Source organism: Mobula birostris, chromosome 2, assembly GCF_030028105.1.
Source record: "Mobula birostris isolate sMobBir1 chromosome 2, sMobBir1.hap1, whole genome shotgun sequence".
Taxonomy (NCBI): Eukaryota; Metazoa; Chordata; class Chondrichthyes; order Myliobatiformes; family Myliobatidae; genus Mobula; species Mobula birostris.
Window position 1 is genome coordinate 7,417,476 of NC_092371.1, and position 23,774 is coordinate 7,441,249.

The 23,774-nt window shown below is 47.5% G+C and overlaps 1 protein-coding gene across 1 annotated transcript in view; it reads right to left on the minus strand.

Moving 5' to 3' along the window:
* Positions 1–19,484, minus strand: part of LOC140194190 (one cut domain family member 2-like) — a 42,610-nt gene extending 23,126 nt beyond the window's left edge. The window contains exon 1 of the mRNA XM_072251697.1: positions 18,641–19,484. Within this exon, the coding sequence (XP_072107798.1) occupies positions 18,641–19,484 (844 nt within the window). The remainder of the gene's footprint in view (positions 1–18,640) is intronic.
* Positions 19,485–23,774: the final 4,290 nt, after the last annotated feature.

Consider the following 23,774-nt stretch of genomic DNA (forward strand, 5'->3'; position numbering starts at 1 on the left):
TTACACAGTGACCGTCACCCTGAATAAACAGTGACTCTGTACAGTTACACAGTGACCGTCACCCTGAATAAACAGTGACTCTGTACAGTTACACACTGACCCTCACCCTGAATAAACAGTGACTCTGTACAGTTACACAGTGACCCTCACCCTGAATACACAGGGACTCTGTACAGTTACACAGTGACCCTCACTCTGAATAAACTGTGACTCTGTACAGTTACACAGTGACCCTCACCCTGAATAAACAGTGACTCTGTACAGTTACACAGACCCTCACTCTGAATAAACAGTGACTCTGTACAGTTACACAGTGACCCTCACTCTGAATAAACAGTGACTCTGTACAGTTACACAGTGACCCTCACTCTGAATAAACTGTGACTCTGTACAGTTACACAGTGACCCTCACTCTGAATAAACAGTGACTCTGTACAGTTACACAGTGACCCTCACCCTGAATAAACAGTGACTCTGTACAGTTACACAGTGACCCTCACCCTGAATAAACAGTGACTCTGTACAGTTACACAGACCCTCACTCTGAATAAACTGTGACTCTGTACAGTTACACAGTGACCCTCACTCTGAATAAACAGTGACTCTGTACAGTTACACAGTGACCCTCACTCTGAATAAACAGTGACTCTGTACAGTTACACAGTGACCCTCACCCTGAATAAACTGTGACTCTGTACAGTTACACAGTGACCCTCACCCTGAATAAACAGTGACTCTGTACAGTTACACAGACCCTCACTCTGAATAAACTGTGACTCTGTACAGTTACACAGTGACCCTCACTCTGAATAAACAGTGACTCTGTACAGTTACACAGTGACCCTCACTCTGAATAAACAGTGACTCTGTACAGTTACACAGTGACCCTCACCCTGAATAAACAGTGACTCTGTACAGTTACACAGTGACCCTCACTCTGAATAAACAGTGACTCTGTACAGTTACACAGTGATCCTCACTCTGAATAAACAGTGATTGTACAGTTACACAATGTATCCTTCCACAGTTGGAACACCCATAACCACTGCACACCCAATTTGATGTTCGTCCCCTGTCAGGGTTGCGTTTACTGCCAGATGCCATTGCCGATCTCATGATAGGCAGGGCTTCACACAACTCAGTTACTAACACCGTGTTGAGCTAGAATAGCAGGCTAGTCTGATTAAAGGACATTCGTCCTCAATATCTGACGAGGATAACCTCGGATGCCACGAGAGGGAGCTAAACCCCCTTTATTAACAGGTAATGTCACACCTTGAACAGTAACTCTGTACAGTTACACAGTGAGTGACTCTCAGCCTGAATAAACAATGATTCTGTACAGCTGCAGAGTGACCGTCACCCTGAATAAACGCAAACAACAGGAATTCTGCAGATGCTGGAAATTTAAGCAACGCACATAAAAGTTGCTGGTGCAGTCTTCCTTCAGTTAGTCCTGACGAAGGGTCTCGGCCTGAAACGTCCGACTGCACCTCTTCCTAGAGATGCTGCCTGGCCTGCTGCGTTCACCAGCAACTTTTATGTGTGTACCCTGAATAAACAGCGGCTTTGTACAGTTACACAGGAGAGGGGAAATATTTTCACAGAAAGGGTGGTGGGTTTGTGGAATGAGCTGTCAGAAAAACAAAGAGGTTTTTAAATACATGGATAGGCGAGCTTAGAGGGACGTGGGCCGATAGCGGGCAAATGGGACTGGAAACGCAAACAGGAGGAAATCGGCAGATGCTGGAATTTCAAGCAACACACATAAAAATTGCGGGAGAACGCAGGAATTGTGGTGCTGACGAAGGGTCTCGGCCCGAAACGTCGACTGTACCTCTTCCTATAGATGCTGCCTGGCCTGCTATGTTCACCAGCGTTTCTCACAAATGGGACTAGCTCAGGAAGGCAGCTTTGTCGGTATTGACGAGATGGGCTGAAGGGTCTGTTTCCATGCTGTAGGACTCTATGACTCAGAGTAACACAAGTTTTCATACCTGAGCTTGGGAACACGAAGGGGATGGGGAAAAGTGTTGAGAGGAGTGACCTCAGCCCAATACGTCACGGGCACGCCCCTCCCCCACCATCCATACTAATACAGGAGCCTGTAAGACCATTTAGACATAGGAGCAGAATTAGGCCATTCTACCATCGAGTTAGCTCCGCCATTCCATCATGGCTCATTTATTCTCCCTCAACCCCATTCTCCCAGCTTCGCTCCATAACCTTTAACGCTCTTACTAACCGAGAACTTATCGACCTTCGCTTTGTATATGAATTGGCCTCCAGAGCGGTCTGTGGCAATGGATTCCACAGATTCACCACCATCTGGCTAAAGAAATTCCTCCTCATCATCTCTGCTCTAAACGGATATCCTTGTATTCTGAGGCTGTGCCTCTGGTCTAGAATGCCCCACTACGGGAAAAATCCACGTTCACTCTATCTGGAGACCCAGCCTCAAAACGGAAGCATCCAATATCAAAGGTCCCCACCACCTGGGCCAGGCCATCTTCTCACAGCTTCCCAAAGGGCAGGAGGTACAGAAGCCTGAAGTCCCACACCACCAGGTTCAGGAACAGCTACCTCCCCTCAACCATGCGAATCCTGAACCAATCTTAGTCACTACCTCTGTATAACAACACCAAGGCCACATTGCACTACAGTAGATATTTTTGTTCTAATTCTGTTCTTTACTGGAAAAGTATATACATAATTAATGTTCAATATATATTTATGTAATGCTGCTGCTTAGTTGATGCTACGTGCCTGTGATAGAACACAGAATAGTACAGCATAGTTCAGGCCCTTCGGCCCACAATGTAGTGCCGACCCTCAAACCCTGCCTCCCGTATAAGCCCCCACCTTAAATTCCTCCATTTACCTGTCTAGTAGTCTCTTAAACTTCACTAGTGTATCTGCCTCCACCACTGACTCAGGTAGTGCATTCCACACACCCACCACTCTCTGAGTAAAAAACCTTCCTCTAATATCCCCCTTGAACTTCCCACCCCTTACCTTAATGATGCTGCTGCAAGTAAGGTTTTAATTGTAACGTGCGTACATGTACTTGCAATAAACTTGCATTTGTTGCCACGGGTACATAGAACATAGAAATATAGAAAACCTACAGCACAATACAGGCCCTTTGGCCCACAAAGTTGTGCCGAACATGTCCCTACCTTAGAAATTACTAGGCTTACTTATAGCCCTCAATTTTACTAATCCCCATGTACCTATCTAAAAGTCTCTTAAAAGACCCTACCGTATCCGCCTCCACCACCGTTGCCGGCAGCCCATTCCACGCACTCACCACTCTCTGACTAAAAGAACATACCCCCGACATCTCCTGTGTACCTACTCCCCAGCACCTTAAACCTGTGTCCTCTTGTGGCAATCATTTCAACCCTGGGAAAAAGCCTCTGACTATCCACACCGTCAATGTCTCTCATTATCTTGTACACCTCTATCAGGTCACCTCTCATCCTCCGTCTCTCCAAGGAGAAAAGGCCAAGTTCACTCATGCTCCCCAATCCAGGAAACATCCTTGTAATTATCCTCTGCACCCTTTCTATAGTTTACACATCCTTCCTGTAGTGAGGTGACCAGAACTGAGCACAGTGGGGTCTGACCAGTGTCCTACGTACTGTAGCTGCAACGTTGCCTCTCGGCTACTAAATTCAATTCCACGATTGATGAAGGCCAATACACTGTACACCTTCTTAACCACAGAGTCAACCTACGCAGCAGCTTTGAGTGTCCTATGGACTCGGACCCCAAGATGCCTCTGATCCTCCACACTGCCAAGAGTCTTACCATTAATACTATATTCTGCCAAAACCTCAGGTGCGTGGAAATCGAGGCAGCGGGCAAAGGTGAGTCTTTAATCATCGCTGAGAAAAGCAGCCCATATATTACCTCACAGGTGTGGGGAAGTGGGAGGGGGCGCGGTGCCGGTTCCAAGGACGTGAACCCTTGGCAGAATGGAACTTGGTCCGCGGCACCGATTGCAACGCCAGGCCCCGCTGTGGCGTTACCCGGAGTGTGAGAGGGGGTGGCAACCCGCCTCCCCCCTCCACCGCCTCCCTTCACGTTCCTACCACTCCTTCAGGCCCGTGCGCCACCAACCACAAACAGTCCCTCGCTGGTGGGTCATCTCGCTCGGGTGATCCGGCCCCTCCGAGCGTGGCGACTCTCCCCGCGAAAGTGCCGGAAGCCTCGGTCGCACCTCCTAGTCTCCTTTCGTCCCTCTCTCCCGCGACAGAGGTGAGGTCGGTCTACGCACTGCAAGATCCCACAAGCAGCAGGTGTACATCCTGGGGGTGGGGCGGGGGGGGGGTGGATGCTGTTTGTGAAAAGGATGGTGTGTGGGGCGAGTGTCGCGGAGAAATGATCCCTCTACCCGTCTGGCTCATTCAGGCCACGTTTCCTAACTGAACTGGGTGCCATTTGCCCGCGCTTGGCCCGTATCTCTCCAAACATTTCCTATTCACACACCTGCCTCTGTTTGTAACTGCACCCACCTTTACCACCTCCTCTCGCAGCTCGATTCATCGATCACCGCCCTCTGTGCGTAAAACCTGCCCCTTTAAACCTCTCTCATGTGCCCTCTCCCCTGCCCTGGGGAAAAGACAGGCTTAACTCGTTGGAGTACAAGACATTGGGAGTAGGAGATATGATCACAGATAATCTGGACCAGGCATGATCTCCTATTCTCTCAGATTTCCCCACCGCCCTCCAGCCCCCGCCCCGATGTTCCAACTACGTATCTCCCTTCCTTTTAAAGACCCGTCTTCCACGACAGTCCGGGGTGGAGAGTTCCAGAAATTCGGTGTCCTCCGGGAGAAGAACTTGCCACTCACACCTCAGTGTCAAATGACCGCTCCCTTGGCGCGTGGCCAAGTGGCTAAGGCGTTCATCTAGTGATCTGAAGGCCGCTAGTTCAAGCCTTGGCTGAGGCAGCGGGTTGTGTCCTTGAGCAAGGCACTTAACCACACAGTGCTCTGCGACGACACCGGTGCCAAGCTGTATGGGTCCTAATGCCCTTCCCTTGGACAACATCGGTGGCGTGGAGACGGGAGTCTTGCAGCATGGGCAACTGCCGGTCTTCCATACAACCTTGCCCAGGCCTGCGCCCTGGAAACCTTCCAAGGCGCAAATCCATGGTCCCATGAGACTAACGGATGCCTATTATTAGATCCTGATGTCAGAGGTGGGATGAGCTCAGTTCGGAATTCCTCTGCTCAACCCGGCCGATAAAACCATACGACATAGGATCAGAATTCGGCCATTCAGCCCATTGAGTCTGTTCCACCATCCCATCATGGCTGATTTATTATCCCTCGTAACCCAATCTTCCTGCATTTTGCCCGTAAGCTTTGAAGCCCTTATTAATCAAGATCCTATCAACCCCACTTAAAATATACCCAATGACCTGGCCTCCACAGTCGTCCATGGCAATGATTTACTACCCTCTGGCTGAACAAAATTCCTTCTCCACCTCCGTTCTAAAGGGACGAGCATGTATTCTGAGGCTGTTCTAGACTCCGTCTATCTATAGGAGACCTCCGCGCTGAAGTTGCTCTTGAAGAAGATTTCATCGAACGGACTTCCCTCCCCTCTCCTCACCCCCACCACATTCTGCCTTCATTCCCCCCCCCCCCCGCCGGTGTTGAACTATTCAGTTTTAACCCCACTTCAAACCCCCAGTCCCTCTCCTTGTCAGCCCAATGTCCTGCAGAGACAGCAAGCGCTGGGAGACCCCGGCACATTATGGAGGCGATAAATCAGGGCCAAGAAAACGCAGGAAATCCCGAGACCACAACATTAATCAGAAGCTGCCACCTCACTTCCTCGCTCTCTTAATCAAGTTTCCCTTGAGGAAGCACTAGACGTTATTTTATTGCCAGCGATTACACCCCCTGCACCAGTCAAACCAGCAAACCGTTTCAGCTATAAATCGCTGCTTGCGAAAGAGTCTCGGCAGATCCTGACTGAGGAGCAAACGTTTCCATCAAGGGACAGTCGTTCCCGGGGGGAACAGCTCGTTTTAAATTCGTAGCGAGTTTTCGAGGGGCACAGCACGGGAACAGGCCCGTCGGCCCATCGAGTCCGTGCTGCCTATTTACACTGGACCCCCTCCGCATTTTACTTTCGACACATTTTACCCCGCAACCACTCCAAGATTCTACCCTCACCCTAACACATCACACACACAAACACACTCATGGGGGGGGGGGAGTGGGAAGGGTGATGGATTTACAATGGCCGACCCCGCATGTCACTGGGAAGTGAGGGAACCGGAGCGCCCGGGAAAGCCACGCAGACATTGGGAGAACAGGCAAACTCCACACACGTGTGCCGGGGGTTAGGATCCTGCCCAGATCTCTGGAGCCGCGAGACCGCGGCGCTACCCTCCGCGCCACTGTGCCTCCCCTTACCAAGGGAATTCAGTTAAGATTGGGATGGATCGGGGTCAGCCTGAAGTGATAGGACATTGAAATATACAGCACGTTACAGGCCCTTCGGCCCACAATGCTGTGCCGACCATGTAAGCTACTCCAGCAACTGCCTAGAATTTCCCTAACGCATAGTCTTCCATTTTGCTAAGCTTCACGTACCTATCTAAGAGTCTCTTAAAAGACCCTATTGTATCTGCCTCCACCACCGTCGCTGGCGGTGCATTCCACACACCCACCACTCTGTGTGAAAAACCTACCTCCGACGTCCCCTTGTACCTATTATCAAGCACCTTAAAATTATGCCCCCTCGTGTTAGCCATTTCGGCCCTGGGGAAAAGTCTCTGGCTATTCACACGATCAATGCGTCTCATCATCTTATACACCTCTATCAGGTCACCTCTCATCCTCCGTCACTCCAAGGAGAAAAGGCCGAGTTCATTCAACCTATTCTCATAAGGCATGCTCCCCAATCCAGGCAACATCCTTGTAAATCTCCTCTGCAGCCTTTCTATAGTTTCCACATCCTTCCTGTAATGAGGTGACCAGAACTGAACACAGGGTATTTTAAGTGGGGTCTGCCCAAAGGTCTTATATAGCTGTAACATTACCTTCAATACCATATATTCCTTCTGCAATACGCACCTCGGCAACTTGCACGGGCTACTCCAACAGCACCTCCCGTCCCACCCCACCGCCTCCCACCAACAGAAGTTTGAGATCTCATACCAGCGGACTGAAGGACAGGTTCTATCCCACTGTTATCAGACTCTTCAACAGACCTCTTATACGGTAGAAGATGAACTCTTGATCTCCCGCCGTACCTCGTCTTGGCTCTTGCGCTTTTTTTTTTGTTTGCTTGCGCTGCACTTTCTCCCTAACTGCTACACTCTAGTCTGCGCCCTCTTCTCCTTTGCACTACCTCGATGTACTAATGTACGGAATGATATGTTTGGATGGCACACGGTCAGAAGCTTTTCGCTGTATCAGTTACAAACCGGTACCAATTTAAGAAGGAGATAAGGGAACTTCATCTCTATTGAAAAGTAGAAAGTCCTCGTTCTCAAAAGGCCGTGGAAACAGTGCTGCTGGATACTCTGAAGGCCGAGGGTGATCGACTTGTGGTGGACGAGGGGGCGAGAATTTACCAGAGGATGGAGAAGCTGAAGTTACAGTCAGATCAATCATGATTTTATTGAATGGGACAGCCCTACGTACACGCATTGATCGGAAATTATTACGCTGCAGAAGGTGCAAAAACGAGGATGTTACTGGTTTCGTGTATTTAATATTTCAGTAATGTTGCAAATAATTTGTTTAATTAAGCATTCTTTACTGTTTACCATAATTCATTACGGATTGTATCTGAGTCATACGTCATTACGCCATACGTCAAACGTGCGCATCCACTTAAAGTAAAATGAAATTAAACGTATACGAGTTATCTCCTGCTTTCCCGTATTTTTCTTTCGATTAGTTTTGGAGGTAGAAAACATGTACAGTGCAAAGACACAAAATTACTGTAAACTACATAATGAATGAATACTACTGGGAAAAAATGAGTAACGAGATAATGTTGATGGGTGGTCCGTGTAATGACGAACCGTGAGGAAATGGTTGAGACAAGTACATTAACACCTTTTAAAAGGCTAGGTACACGGATAGGAAAGGTTTAGAGGGATACGGACGGGTACACGGATAGGAAAGGTTTAGAGGGATACGGACAGGTACACGGATAGGAAAGGTTTAGAGGGATACGGACAGGTACACGGATAGGAAAGGGTTAGAGGGATACGGACAGGTACACGGATAGGAAAGGTTTAGAGGGATACGGACAGGTACACGGATAGGAAAGGTTTAGAGGGATATGGACAAGGACACGGATAGGAAAGGGTTAGAGGGATATGGACAGGTACACGGATAGGAAAGGTTTAGAGGGATACGGACAGGTACACGGATAGGAAAGGTTTAGAGGGATACGGACAGGTACACGGATAGGAAAGGTTTAGAGCGATACGGACAGGTACACGGATAGGAAAGGGTTAGAGGGATATGGACAGGTACACGGATAGGAAAGGGTTAGAGGGATATGGACAGGTACACGGATAGGAAAGGTTTAGAGGGATACGGACAGGTACACGGATAGGAAAGGTTTAGAGGGATATGGACAAGGACACGGATAGGAAAGGTTTAGAGGGATATGGCCAGGTACACGGATAGGAAAGGTTTAGAGGGATATGGACAGGTACACGGATAGGAAAAGTTTAGAGGGATACGGAGAGGTACACGGATAGGAAAGGTTTAGAGGGATATGGACAAGGACACGGATAGGAAAGGTTTAGAGGGATATGGACCTAATGCGGCCAAATGGGTTAGCATCGGTAGGCACTTTGGTCTGCGTTGACACGATGGGCTGAAGAGCCTGTTTCCATGCTGTATGGCTCGCTGAAGGTCACCGAAGATCAACACAATTTAAGCCGATGCACAAAATCTTAACAAGTGCAAAGAATCTGTCTGCCATGTCGAAACAACACTGGGCACAGGAGTACGTGGTGAGGGACGGAATGAAACTGGGCAATGGAATTTGTTTATTATTGTCACATGTACCGAGGTACAGTGAAAAACTTTGTTTTACATTACAGATAATTTTATCATACAAATAAACCATTACAGAATGCAGAATATAGAGTTACAGTCCGGAGAAAGAGCAGAATAGGTCATCAGTAAGGTGCAAGGTCATTACGAGGTCGATTATAAAGTCAACAGTCGGTTTTTATTGTACTAGAGGAACGTGCAATAGTCTTATAATAGTGCTTCTGAGAAACCTGTCCTTGAGCCGAATGGTCCCTACTCTCAGGATTGTTTATCTTCTGTCCAATGAGAGAGGGGAGAAGGGAGATTGACCTGGGCTGGAGAGGTCATTGTTTATGTTTGCTGAAGCGTGGACACCACAACAATATAAAGGATCTGTGGGGAATGTACTGTTCCCAGTACTGTAGTCATTTTATGTTTTAGAAACACAACTTTCTTTACTTATGTGAGTTATGTGTTTACTTATAAACCTGATTATGATATGGGTCTCTGTTGAGGACTGAGAGTGGGAAGTGAGCAGGGAGAGGGGAATCGTGGTTGGAAAAAAAAAGGGAAGGGAGAGAGGAGAGATTGAGAAGCACCAGACAGATATTGTTTAATGATTAATAAACCAATTGTTTGGAATCAAATGACCTTGCCTGGTGTCTCAGGGCCGGGTGGGTCCGCACACGCGCCACTCCCCGTCCCTGTCAGTACTTCTCTGCCACCTGTCCCACAACCTCCCTCGCCATTCCTAACACCCTTTGCCCCCGCCAGATTTACAAACTCGCTCTCCGCTCCACCGAGGACTTTTTGCACGGTACTGTATGTTCTGAATAAAGCGTACTTTTCAAGTAAAATAAACACCCGGATGATTTTCTTTCCTGCCCTGCTCTCTGCCTGAACTTCAAAGCAAGTCTGTTGTGCTGAAAGTATGTTAGACAGAAACCAGTCCTGGTAGGTATCTAGGCACAATGGTCAGCAGACACCGGGTGGGCTGAAGGGGCTGTTTCTGTGCTTCACGATTCCACTATAGAAGGTGTAGCGGAGATTTGAGGAGAGGCTGAGGGCGTTTTTCCTTCGGAGAAAAGGACTGGGGTGGAATGCGGGAGAGAGGGTGACAGACAGCAAGTATTGGAAACTTAGGCAACACGTAAAATCTGTGGAAGGAGACGGACAGTCGACGTTTCAGTTCGAGACCCTTCACCTGGAAAAAAAACTGGACCCACATGTCGGTAGGGGGGTTGAATCCGGGGAGTGAAGGAAGAATAGGCTACAAGGACAATCGTAGATGGAGTGGACAGCATAGACTCGATGAGCGGAATTGCCCTGGAGCGCTGCCACAGGAAAGCAGCGTCCTTCATCAAGGACCGCACCATCCAGGCCGTGCTTTCTTCTCACTGCTACCATCAAGAAGGAGGTACAGGAGCCTCACCATTCCCACACCACCAGGTTCAGGAAATGGCTTCAGAACCAGCGTGAATAAATTACCCACCTCAACTCTGAACTAATTCCACAACCTACAAACTCACTTGCAAAACTTTACTTTGAATTTTGAAGTATGAAAAGCCATTAGCCGGGGGAGGGGGACATTGCTGTAAGCTGACAGCAGGTTTGAAAGGAATTTATTAACTACTGCTCAGTCTGCCTAGCCTGCCGAGTGTTTCCACACTCGCCAGACATCTGCAAATATCTCACAAACATTGCGATTCCAAAGTGCTCAGTCACTGTAGTTCAGCACCAATACCTCCGAACAGCTCCTCGGGCTAGGTGCGGCAGAAGAGAAGGCTGCAGGCGTAAATAATTGCAGAGAGTCACAGTGATTCAGTGACCACGGAATCAGACCCTTCGGCCCAACTCGTCCATGCTGAACAAGTTCCCTACTTAAGCTAGTCCCATATACCAGCGTTTGCCATATCCCTCCAAACCTTTCCAACCCCTGTTCCATTTGGAGATAGATGGTGGGATCCGGAACAGCACACAATCAGCTGGAGGAACGCAGCGGACTGAACAGTATGTGTGGGCGGGGTGTGGAGGGGGGTACAAACTTTCGACATCTCAGGTTGAAACCCTAGATACTGCCTCTTTAATATCCAAAAGGTTTAGATTTGAAAATAAATCAGACATGTCTTCTGCAGATCACGAAAATCAAACCTACGGCGTTATTTTCTCAAATCTAGTTCATAAAGTAAGGAATAAGACGCTGGACACTAGTCTGGGGGGGCACGGTAAAGGCTTAGCGTAACGCTATTACAGCATCAGCGACCTGGGTTCAATTTCCGCTGCCGGCTGTAAGGAGTTGGTCCGTTCTCCCCGAGATCGTGTGGGTTTCTTGCGGATGCTCCAGTTTCCCAAGACATGCGGGTTAGTAGGTTAGTTGGGTGTAATTCAGGGGTGCCGGCTTATTGAGCTGGAAGGGCCTGTTACTGCTCTGTATCTCTAAACAAACGAGTAAAAAAAAATAAACATTTTCAAACATTCCACTTCACCCTAATTGACTTTTTGAGCATTTTCTCCACTTCACGCGCTGTTTGGCGTGGTGGCAGTGTGGAAGTTCCTCTCTAGCAAAGGATGCGTAAGGAGCTCCTTCCCTCCGCTAGGCTGTAGGCCACACCTCGGGTTTAGCACCCCTATCAGGGTCACGGGAAGACATGGGAGCAGGTGGTGGACGGTCGTGTGAGCAGCTAGTGCCGATCACAAGTCCCGGTTATGTGACCAGTGACGGCAGGCAGAAGATTTCTGAAGAGTATTGCTTCTGGCTGGGGTCACCCGTCTTGTTAAGACACTGCCCAGAAGAAGGCAAGGAAGGTAGAAAAACTTCGTCAAGAATTATCATGGCCATGAACAACACACACAAAATGCTGGAGGAGATCAACAGGTCAGGCAGCATCTATGGAAATGAATTTTGGCATAAGAGGAGGCCATAGACGATACACCGGAACGGGAATCGGAATTAAAATGTTTAGCTACCGTGAGGTCCCGCTTGTGGCCGATGGTGTGAAGGTGCTCGACGGAGCGGTCCCCCAATTTAAGACAGGTCTCACCAGTGTAGAGAAGGCCGCATTAGAAGCACCGGATACAATAGATTACCAAAGCAGATTCGTAGGTGAAGTGCTGCCTCATCTGGAAGGACTGTTGGGGCCCTGCATGGAGGTGAGGGAGGAGGTATATAGGCAGGTGTAGCACTCAGGTCATGTGCGGGGATAAGTGCCGGGAGGGAGATTAGTGGAATCGCGGAGGGAGCGATCCCTGCAGAAAGAGGAATAGAAGGCTGTGGGGGGGGGGGTTGGGGGGGTAAAGATACGTTTAGTGGTAAGGTCTCATTGGAGATGGCGGAAGTTTCGGAGTATTATGCGTTCGATACGAAGGCTGATGTGGTGGTAGGTAAGGATAAGGGGAACTCTATCACTATTAAGGCGGCGGGGAGATGGGGTGAGTGCGGATGTACGGGAAATAGATTCGGATGCGGGTGAGGGCAACGTGAATAGTTGGGGGAAGGAAACCCCGTTCTTTAAAGGAGGACATCTCTGATGACCTGGAACGGAAAGCCGCCTCCTGGGAACAGATACGGCGGAGGAGAATAAATTGAGAAAATGGAACATTTTTACAGGAGATAGGGTAGGAAGAGATAAAGTCGAATTAACCGTGGGGTTCAAGCAACACACATCAAAGTTGCTGGTGAATGCAGCAGACCAGGCAGCATCTCTAGGAAGAGGTACAGTCGACGTTTCGGGCTGAAACCCTTCGTCAGGACTAACATATCTGCAGAAATCCTCATGTAACCGTGGGGTTCAGTAGCTTTATAAAAGATATCGCTGGACAGTTTGTCTCCAGAGATGGAGACAGAGAGATCGAGAAGGTGTCAGATGGGTGGTGGGGGAGGTGTCAGAAATATATCAAGTGAATTTAAGAGCAGAGTGGAAGTTAGAGACAAAGTTGATAAAAATTGACCAGCTCAGCGTGGGGGCATGAAGCAAGGCCAATGCGGTCGTTAACGTGGCGGAAAATGTGCTGGCGAGGATAACCGGGGAAGGCTTCCAACATGGACTGTTCTACGTTGCCAGCGTAGAGGCAGGCATAGCCGGCGCCGATGCGAATGCCCACGGCTGCCCCTTGAGTTTGCAGAAAGCAGGAGCAGACCATGATTGCCGATGTCACAAGACACGGCAGAAAGTGATGATGGTGAACTATGAGAGAGAGCTAAGAGTTCAGGTACACGGTTCCCAGGTAGACAGAGCAGTGAAAGGGGACTTCGTCAGTCAGTGTAAGAGCTGGGATGTCATGTTGCGGTCGAACAAGAGGCTGGTAAGACCACTCTTCGAGTATTGTGTTCCGTTTTGGCCATCTTACTAGAGAGTGTGCAGAAAGATGGTGTTGCCAGAATATGAGTTTGAATTATAGGGAGAGATTGGGCACGCTAGGACTATATAAAGACAGCGGGCAACGTGACTGAAAGGATTTTCCGAGACAGAGTCTCCACAATATACCAACTGGTCGATAACTAACCCACAATGGTTCAATGTAGCTACAAGGTCAAAATCCCGAGCAGAAATAAACATTTCGCTGGTTGTTGGAAGAATAATTCAATAATTTTTGTGTGCTTCAACCATAATACAAAGGATCTAAATAATTTTACTACAACGTATATTACAAACAAACTTCATTAATCCTTTTTATTTATTCAGTTATGTATCTAATGTAGCTGTAATTATCGGTTATAAAATTGATACAATATTTATTGCAATAAAACGGAGAGAAATGTAATTAATTCTTGTAGTAACCTTACATAATTTCAGTGGTCCCACTAGCTAAACTTACAGTTTTTGTTTGATCATAATAAAGGTCCGTGTTTTATTAAAATGCTTTTTTTTATTTCCAGCTTCTAATATGTCACAATTCAGCTGTTTCATACTGGAAAATATGCTTTCGCGAGGTTATTGGATTAGAGTGTTATTTTCCTATTTAAGTACCTACATTGCATTGAGTATATATTTGTTTATGCAATAACAGAATGGAGAGTTTTATGATTAATTAATGAAGTCCTAACTCCACCATGGGAGCTCCCAGGCCCAGTCGTCAAAGGGGGAGTGTTGAGCACGGGGTTGGCAACCTCAGCCCGTAAAAAACCCAGAGCTAGAGAAACGCCAGCAGAAGCTTCGAAGACCCCATCCCGGGAAGATGAAGATGAAGGCGCATGTGGTGAAGGCGGAAGCCACAGGGCCGATAAACGTTCAGCCCAGGCGAGCCGCTGCTGGCGGCCCATGCCCCGTTAGGGCTGACGGGCTTAAGAAGAAGAAGAAAGTAGTCGTAAACAACAGGAATTCTGCAGATGCTGGAAATTCAAGCAACACACATCAAAGTTGCTGGTGAACGCAGCAGGCCAGGCAGCATCTCTAGGAAGAGGCACAGTCGACGTTTCAGGCCGAGACCCGTCATCAGGAAAGTAGTCGTGCTGCTTTTCATTCAACATCTGGTACCTGCTTCCTAAGTAATAAAGTAGATCACTGCAATCTCATTTTAAACGAGTATTTAACTATTATATAAAGCATCGGAACTCAGTGGCCATTTTATTAAGTACACCTGCTCTTTAATGCAAATATCTATTCTGCCAGTCACGCGGCAGCGAGCAGCTCAATGCATAAAAGCATGCTGACATGGTCGAGAGGTTCAGTTGTTGCTTGAACCAAACATCAGAATGCGGAGAAATCTGATCTTGTGACTTTGATAGTTGGTGCCATATCGGGTGGTTTAAGTATCGCAGACATCACCCGGGAATTTCACTCACAGTAGTCTCCTGTTTTTACAGAGAATGGTGCGAAAAAGACTCTAAAACATCCAGTGAGCGTCTGTTCTTTGGGTGAAAGCGCCTTGTTAATGAGCGAGGTCAGAGGAGAATGCCCAGACTGACTGAAGCCGACAGCAAAACGACAGTAATTCAGATAACGACGCGTTACCTCAGTGGTGAGCAGAAGAGCGTCTCTAAACGCAAAACACGTCGAACTTTGAAGTGGACGGGCTACGGCGGCGTGCGGACCACGAGCAGACAGTCAGTTCTCGCCTTATTGGGCACGGGGGATAACTAGAAAAATGGCTACTGAGTGCACTTCATGGAGACTTAGAAGCAGAGAACACCACCCATTGCAAATCACACGGATCTTATAGTTTAAATCTCTCTTCCGTCCAGTTAGCAGAATTTTAAAGACATTTTTAATGGAGGTGTTGATTCGTTCGCGCGATCTTTCCAAAGTAGCCCTGCTTCCACTCGTGATCGGGATAAGGCAGGAGTTATTGAACAAGGCCCCCAGCTTAAGGGAAAGTTACATCTTTGCTGTGACATTGAACATCTATCGAATTGCGCGCCTTTAGTTTGAGAAGAGTGGAAATGGTCAATAACGAACTCCTCTAGTGGGAGAATAAACCATTTCACACACAAAAAAAAATCATTGCAAGTCTCTTAAAAGGATCTCAAGAATGGTTAAAATTATACTAGGCAAGGCTTTCGGCATCTGTAGAGAGGAATAAACAGCGCGTCTCGGCCCGAAACGTAGACTGTTTCTTCCTCTCGATAGATGCTGCCTGACCTGCTGAGTTCCTCCAGCATGTTGTGTCACTCAAGATCTCCAGCTTCTGCAGAATCTCCTGTGTCAAAGGGGTATTAGTAATGATTAAATACCTTGAAAAGTTAGGAAACAAAAACTTAATTCGAACTTAATTGAAATTGCATAAACTCGCTGCCGACCATAGAACGTAGCGCAGTACAAAACAGAAACAGTCCCTTCGGCCCAGAATGCCCGTGCTGACCAGGATGGCAAATTCAACTAAACCCACCTACCCGCACACGATCTTTATCTCCCTGCTCCACGTCTCTTCATGTGTCTGCTTAAATGTTTCTTAAATGCTACTATCGCCCTCGTGGACCAGGACCACCTCTCTGCTTTGTATTTCGTAGTGGGACGTGAAAAGATCGGAGGGCATTCATCTATAGATCAGAGACTTCGTCAATCGCTCTCTCTCTCTCTCTCTCTCTCTCTCTCTCTCTCACACACACACACACACACACACACACACACACACACACACATACAAACACACATACACACAAACACACACACACACACACACACACACACACACACGCACACACACGCAACATGCACACTCAGTGATACACTGACCTCCACCCCCTTGTCCTGATGAAGGGACTCAGCCCGGAACGCCGACTGTTTATTCCCCTCCGTAGATGCTGCCTGTCCTGCTGAGTTCCTCCTATTTTTGTGTGTGCGCTGCTCAAGGTTTCAAGCATTTATACAATCTCCGCTGCGTCCTTGCGTAAATGATTTTTATCCCGAGAAAATAAAGATGTGTGTGTGTGTGTGTGTGTGTGTGTGTGTGTCTGTCTGTCTGTCTGTCTCTGAGTGTGTGTGTATATGTGTATGTGTCTGTGAGTGTGTGTAAATGTGTGTGTGTGTGTGTGTGTGTGTGTGTGTATGTTTGTGTGTACAACTATTCCACTCGGTATTACAATACTACAACTGAAACGATCAGGAAATATTTATCCCAGAACACTCCAGAAAGAGAAGTAACTGGCCGAGGCGAGGCGGCGGAGAGCGAGAGGCGATCCGGCCGCTGCCGCTCTGTAGCGACTTTCGCCGGCTGGGACAGCCGCCGTGGGCGAGTTCACTAAGACGTCTCGCCACTAGATGCAAAATCGAAAATGGATGAGTTTATTTTCCCCTCATTTGTTGTGTGTGTGGCGGGGTGGAGTGGGAGATAACTATTCAGTAAAAAAAAAGAAAATTCCCGCAGTAAATGCTGATTAGAACACAATCCTTCCTCTTCCCACTGAGGGCATTTGACGAGCTTCGGGGGACTGCAAAAGCTGTGGAGCCTGGAACGAAATGAATTCCAAGCATTGGAAATGAGATTAAAGGATATTTACTGGGACTTTTACACTTTACCGAACAAGGCCTCAAATTAAGTTAAGGTTGGAGTAGATTGCGGATAAATTCACACCAAGGCATATGCACATGGCGGTCTTAATTTCTTTAAATTAAATGGTACGCCTCCAGAGTTAAAGAGAGCTGTTTCATTAAATTCGGGGTTAAAATGAAATCTAATCAATATTCTATGAAAACAGTTTAAAAGTGGACTGCGCTGATGTCAACCGGAGAGAAGTAATTCGGCCTTTAGATAAACTGAGCACCGGTCCATCCCCGCCTCTCGGCTTCCCTCGCTCTCCGAACCCATCAGCAGGCCACTCTGGATTCCAGATTAGGTCGTAGCCAGCATAAATCCCGAAACGCAGTGAGCAAGGCAAGGCGCGTTGAGGTTTGGAGAGGGAGAGGGAGAAAGGGAGACAGGGAGAGAGAGAGACAGAAGGACAGACAGAGTGAAATTCGTTGTTTTGGGGCAGTAGTGCATCACTGTATATAATAATAAAATTCTATAAATTACAATAAGTATATATAGTATATATTACAGTAAATATGTAGTGCAAAACGAGGGGGAAATAGTGGGGTAGTAGTACAGAGCGTATGGCCGAATGGCTGCAAACCCGCCCAATCGGCGCAAGCGGAAAAGCACAAGGCCCCTCATTTCCAAACGGTGAACTGTTAAGTTCGCCAACTTCTAGTGATTCAGAAATTACAGATTTTTTATTCTTTTGCAAGGGTTTGGGGTAAATGGCTCTCCCGTGGTGAAAGCATCGGCGCGATGGGGCGATTAGCCTGGCTCCGGGCTATTGATGAGGGTCTCGGGAACGTATGCCTGGAAGAGGCCAAGTAGCCTTGGGTAAAATATACTCTCCTATATTTACATACTATTCAAAAGTCTTTCAACTGGATTAAAATAATATTCACCTCACTAAAGTATTACTTTTCAGTTATAGACTTCGGTCGTTTTCAAATCAACATAAGTATATGTAAAAGAGGATGAGGTGCCAGTACAAAGACAAATAGAAATGTAAAAAAAGATTAAGATAGAGATTAATAGACGGATGGCTAGGTGGAAGAGGAAGATATAATTAACGGGCGACATAACAGTATGGGTGGATCGATCAATCGATTGATCAGTGGATAGATATATGGATGGACAGATAGGTAGATAGATACAGATGGATAGATAGACAGACAGATAGGTAGAGATGGATGGATAGATAGAAAGACAGACAGATAGATAGATAGATAGAGAGGGATGGGTATTAAATGTTAAATATTAGATACGAGTTTTTGTGAGAGGCTGAACGAACCTGGTGTTGGAAGCTGAAGTGAGACCATAAGAAGCTTAGATTGGGTAGACAGCCAGAATCTTTTCCCGGGGTAAAAATGATCAATACTAGAAAACATGCTTTTAAGGTTAGGGGGAGGATAGTTTAAAGGCGACGCGCGAAGCAAGCTTTCTTTTAATGCAGAGAGTGCTGGGTACCTGGGACAGTAGTGGAAACAGGGGGTTTGGTTCAAAAGGCCGTTAGATAAAGAGACGGGTAGGAAGGGAGGGAGGGATAGGACAAGAAAGTCCAGCTGTGGTTAGATGGAGCCGAATACTAGTCTCCTCATTAGAGGGTCAAAGTGGGGGCGGGCGAAGGGACAGATAACTTCCCCTGGATAGAGTCCTACCTTCCAATCTCAGGAGAGACATCCTCTGGTGCTCGGGTTCCTGGAGCCACTTCCACATCCTCCTGAAAGTCTCCCGCCCCGACTTGAGCTTCGCCCAGGGCTTGGGGTTCCTCAGGAGATCGGACAGGGTGCCCTGGGAGCGGCAGAGGACTCGCTGGGCGAAAACAGCCTGCGGGATGCTGTATCTCTTTAGCTCCGCCATGACGCTGTGGGCCACTTCCTTGGTGTTGATCTCTTCCGAATGTCCCGGGGCTTCGGGCTGGGACCTCCCCTGGGGCGAGCGGCGGGGAGGGAGTCGTCGGGGATGAGCTCCCCCTTCTTGGGGGTTCAGCGGCACCGCTCCAGAAGTGACCGTCTGGGGCAACGCATCCTGATCTCCGCGCAGGAAGGTTGAAGGTAACCCGCCGGAGGAGATAGGGGAGATCTTCTCGACGCCCAGGGGACCAGCGCAGAATCCGTAGGCGCCAAGACCCTGGCCGGTCATGGGGGAGAGGGACTGCCCCATACCCAGATCCTTGGGGTAAGAGCCGAAAAAGTTATTGAAGCTCCTATCCTCCCGCATGAAGGCGAAGCTGCCGAAAACATTGTTGGCGGGCAGACTCTGGGCTCGGTGTCTGCCTGCGGGCTGAAGAGAGGGGGTCAAGGGGGCGTAGTTGGCTCCGGGAGGTTCGCAGTTCACCCCCATCAGCGGCAGGTCCGGCCGGTAGTTGCAAGGATCCAACACCGAGGCCACTCCGGTCACCGGCTGAGGCGGGTCGGGAGGACAGAGCACTTCCCTGGCGTGGATAAGATGCTGGCGACTCGCCGGTTCGCTGACAACGTTCAGACCCAACTGTGTCTCCATTGTAAGAACCAGAACCGCCTTCAGAGGGGGTTTAATTGGATCGGAGCCTCTCTCCTCATGGTTTGAGTCTCTTTCCTCTGTACTCCCTCTCTCTCTCTCCCTGCCCTCCCCCCGTCCCCTCCCTCTCCTCTCCTCGTCTGTCTGTCTCTCTCTCTCCCTGCTCTCCCTTCTCTGCGCAGGTCTCGATACTAGAGCATCGATTTCTACAGAGGACAGTGCTGGTTAACTTCCGGGTTTTTGAATGCCAGGCCTCTGAAAATCCGTCATTTTGGCGATTAAAGCAACAGGAAGGGTACTTGTCAGGCCGGCTACACACACAGACAAACGCACAAAGACGCACTCAGGCACACGGGTGCACACACACACACACACACACACACACACACACACACACAAGCACACTCAGACACACACAAACACACACAAACACAAACACACTCAGACACACAGCTACACACACACAAACACACACACACTCAGACACACGGGTGCACACGCGCACACACACACACAAACACACTCAGACACACGTGCGTGCGCGCACACACACACATACACACACAACACACCCTTTCTCTCCCTCTCTCTCTCTCACACACACAGACAACACACTCTTTCTCTCTCTCACACACACACACACACAGACATCTGCTGTTTTTTCCGAATTTTTGCACATTTTATTCCGTATCCGTACCTTAACCTCTCACTTTATTTTGTATAATTCTTTATTCTTTATATTTGTTGGATGTTGGTTTTGTTGCATGAGCGCCCCGAGCAACACAACACAACAAATCCTGGTAATGCGCGTGTAAGTGTAGAATACGAAAGAACACATATATGGCGAATAAATTTTGTTCTTAATTTTGCACATACAAGCGCGCGCGCAAAATACAGGTACGCACTCACACACGCGCGCGCGCGCTCACACACATGCGCGGACACGTATAGCCATACACACAGAGACACGCACACACAAATATACACGCAGAAACATACATACACGCGCACGGACACACACACACCTATATACACACAAACACCGCACGCTTGCTCACACATAGGCACACACACACACACACACACACACAAGTTCACGCGCAAACATACGCACGGTTATATACGCGCGCCAGCTCACGCAAAGACTTACACACGCGCACAGACAAACTGACAGACACATACACACACATACGCGCACACAGACACGCACACAGAGATATACCCGCGTGGACATACAAACGAACACACAGACAGACAGACACGTGTACACACAGATACGCACAGAGGAACACACACATTCAAGAAGAAACACACACACACACACACACACACACACACACTCACACACACACACACACACGAACACATAAACAGAAAGACATGCACACACATGCACCGACAGACATAGAGACATACACATACATGCGCGTGCACAGATGGACAGACAAACACGTACACACAAAAATACACACACGCTCATGGGCACAGACACACGGGCGCACACACACGCAGCCACACACACAGATACACGTGCACACGCTCGCACAGACAATCAGACGGACATACACACACAGATACACAAGCCAGATCTAAGACGCCGGTTGTTGTCCCTCTCGATAATACTTCAGAATTTTATCCTTGTATTTAAATAAACCACAGCTACCCCATACTTCAGGAATACCACAAATATATCCTTGTAGTTGGTGAAAGGCAATGTAATGCTCTGCGGATCGATAGCTTCTCTCCGGCAGACCAGTCTCTCACGGACTCTGTGTCGGCAGTCTGTCATCCCTGTCTCTGCGGGGTTCGCGATCCACAGATCGGCCCTAGTATCAGTCAGTATCTCGTGCGCTAATTCTGTCTCATACAAACCCACACACAAACATGTTTACACACATAGAAAACTGAAGAGTACAGACCCTTCGGCCCACGGTGTTGTGCTTGCCCTTTAACCTACTCTAAGATCAATCTAACCCTCCCCTCCCACATTGCCCTTCATTTCCCTTTCATTCACGTGCCTATCTAAGAGTTTCTTAAAATTTCGTAATGTATCTGTCTCTAAAACTACCTTTGGTAGCGCTTCCACGCGCCCGGCCCTCTCTGAGTAAAAACCTACCTCTGACATTCATTCTATAATTTCCACCAGTCGCCTCAAAGAGTTGGTTACAGTTTTAACCATTTCCGCCCGGGGGCTGGGGAGGGGGAGCCTCTGACTGTCCTCTCGATCTCTGCCTTTTATCATCTTGTACACGAGGTGCAAGATCACCTCGCGGTTCTTGATTTGACCCCCGGCTGATGAAGACAAAATACTTCAGACGCTTTCTTAACCACCTTATCAAAACTTGCGCGGCATCGCTGAGGGCCTGTAGACTTGGATCCCAAGATATTCCCCTGACGCATACAGGTGTGTAGTACACACACATAAACATACACATGTATGCGTATGCACGCACACGTAATCATGCACACGTGCTTAAAACATGCATGTACACTTGCAGATGTGCACATTCAGAAATGTCCATGCACACTATATAAACAGACATATATACAACTATATGCGTACGTACATTTAGAAACGCTGCCACAAGAAACTAGCCAGGGATCCCCAACATCCAGCCGGGTCCTGCCGCTACAGGGAAGGAGGGACAGGAGCCACGCCACTACGTGCGGGACCAGCAATCACCCTTCAACCTGAACCGGCGTGCTAACTTCACTCACCTCAACTCTGAACTGATTTCACAACCTGTGGACTAACTTTGAAAGACTCTACAACTCATGTTCTCGGTGCTAATCCATTTATCATCAACCCCTCTATTTTGTTTCAGCTCAAGCTGGTAAAACCTGAAGTACGGGCAGAGCCAAGTAGGCTCATTTCTCAATTACTAGGAACCTTTAGAGTATTCTAGCGGTGTTTAGTATTGTGTCTTTCTGAAGATTTATATGAATATTGTTCTGTAGGCCTAATTGTTTAATGCTATTTGTAGTGACTTTGGGATGATACCATTTGTACAATATTACTATTGGGACAACGAATACTCCATTCATGTTCCATTGTCTTTCAATTTCCTCTTTTAATTCAGCATATTTCTGGTGTTTTTCACTTATTGATTTCTGTATGTTATGTGTGTTTGGAATGGCTATATCTATTGAGTAAGTTGTTTATGCTTGTTTATCTTTTAATATTAGTTCTGGGTGGTTATTATGGGTTGTCCTATCTGTAATAATGGATAAGTCATAATATAAATTACAGGACCCTGACTCTAAAACTGGATCAGGATTGTATTTATGTTGATGTATCTTGTCTTTTATAAGTTTGTACTTTAAAGCAAGATTTTGGTGAATGATATTTGCTAATTCATTGTGCCTGTGTAAGTAATCAGATTGTGTTAAACTGCGACAGGATCCTATAACCATATAACCATATAACAATTATAGCATGGAAACAGGCCATTTCGGCCCTTCTAGTCCGTGCCGAACTCTTACTCTCACCTAGTCCCACCGACCTGCACTCAGCCCATAACCCTCCATTCCTTTCCTGTCCATATAGCTATCCAATTTAACTTTAAATGACAACATCAAACCTGCCTCAACCACTTCTGCTGGAAGCTCGTTCCACGCAGCTACCACTCTCTGAGTAAAGAAGTTCCCCCTCATGTTACCCCTAAACTTTTGCCCTTTAACTCTCAACTCATGTCCTCTTGTTTGAATCTCCCCCACTCTCAATGGAAAAAGCCTATCCACGTCAACTCTATCAATCCCCCTCATAATTTTAAATACCTCTATCAAATCCCCCCTCAACCTTCTATGTTCCAAAGAATAAAGACCCAACTTGTTCAACCTTTCTCTGTAACTTAGGTGATCCTGTAATGCGTTGGATTGTTCTGGTTTCTCTTGTCACTTTCTACAGCTATCATCTTTATTTTGTTGGTCTTGTATTATGTGTTTTTGATCATTTTTTGTGTTAACCACCTGGTCCTGTATTGCCACAAGGAACCTGACTGCCTTAGGAAGAGATCTCCAACGCTGAGCCAGGCATTTGACGCTTCCTTGTCAATATCTCGCCTTCTCAGATCTTCCTCCTTCTATCCTAGGCAATGTTCATCTAAGCGTGTTCGAGAGTACATGGTGTTTTCTAAAATTTGCCATGTAGGTCTTATTTTTTTGTGGGTAAACTTTCTAGATCGGTTTTGTACCAAGATATTATGTCAAAATAATATGTTAATATGGGTGTAGCAAAAGTGCTTATTACCTTTGTTATATTTTCACTGTTGAGCACTGTTTGGCAGATTTTCT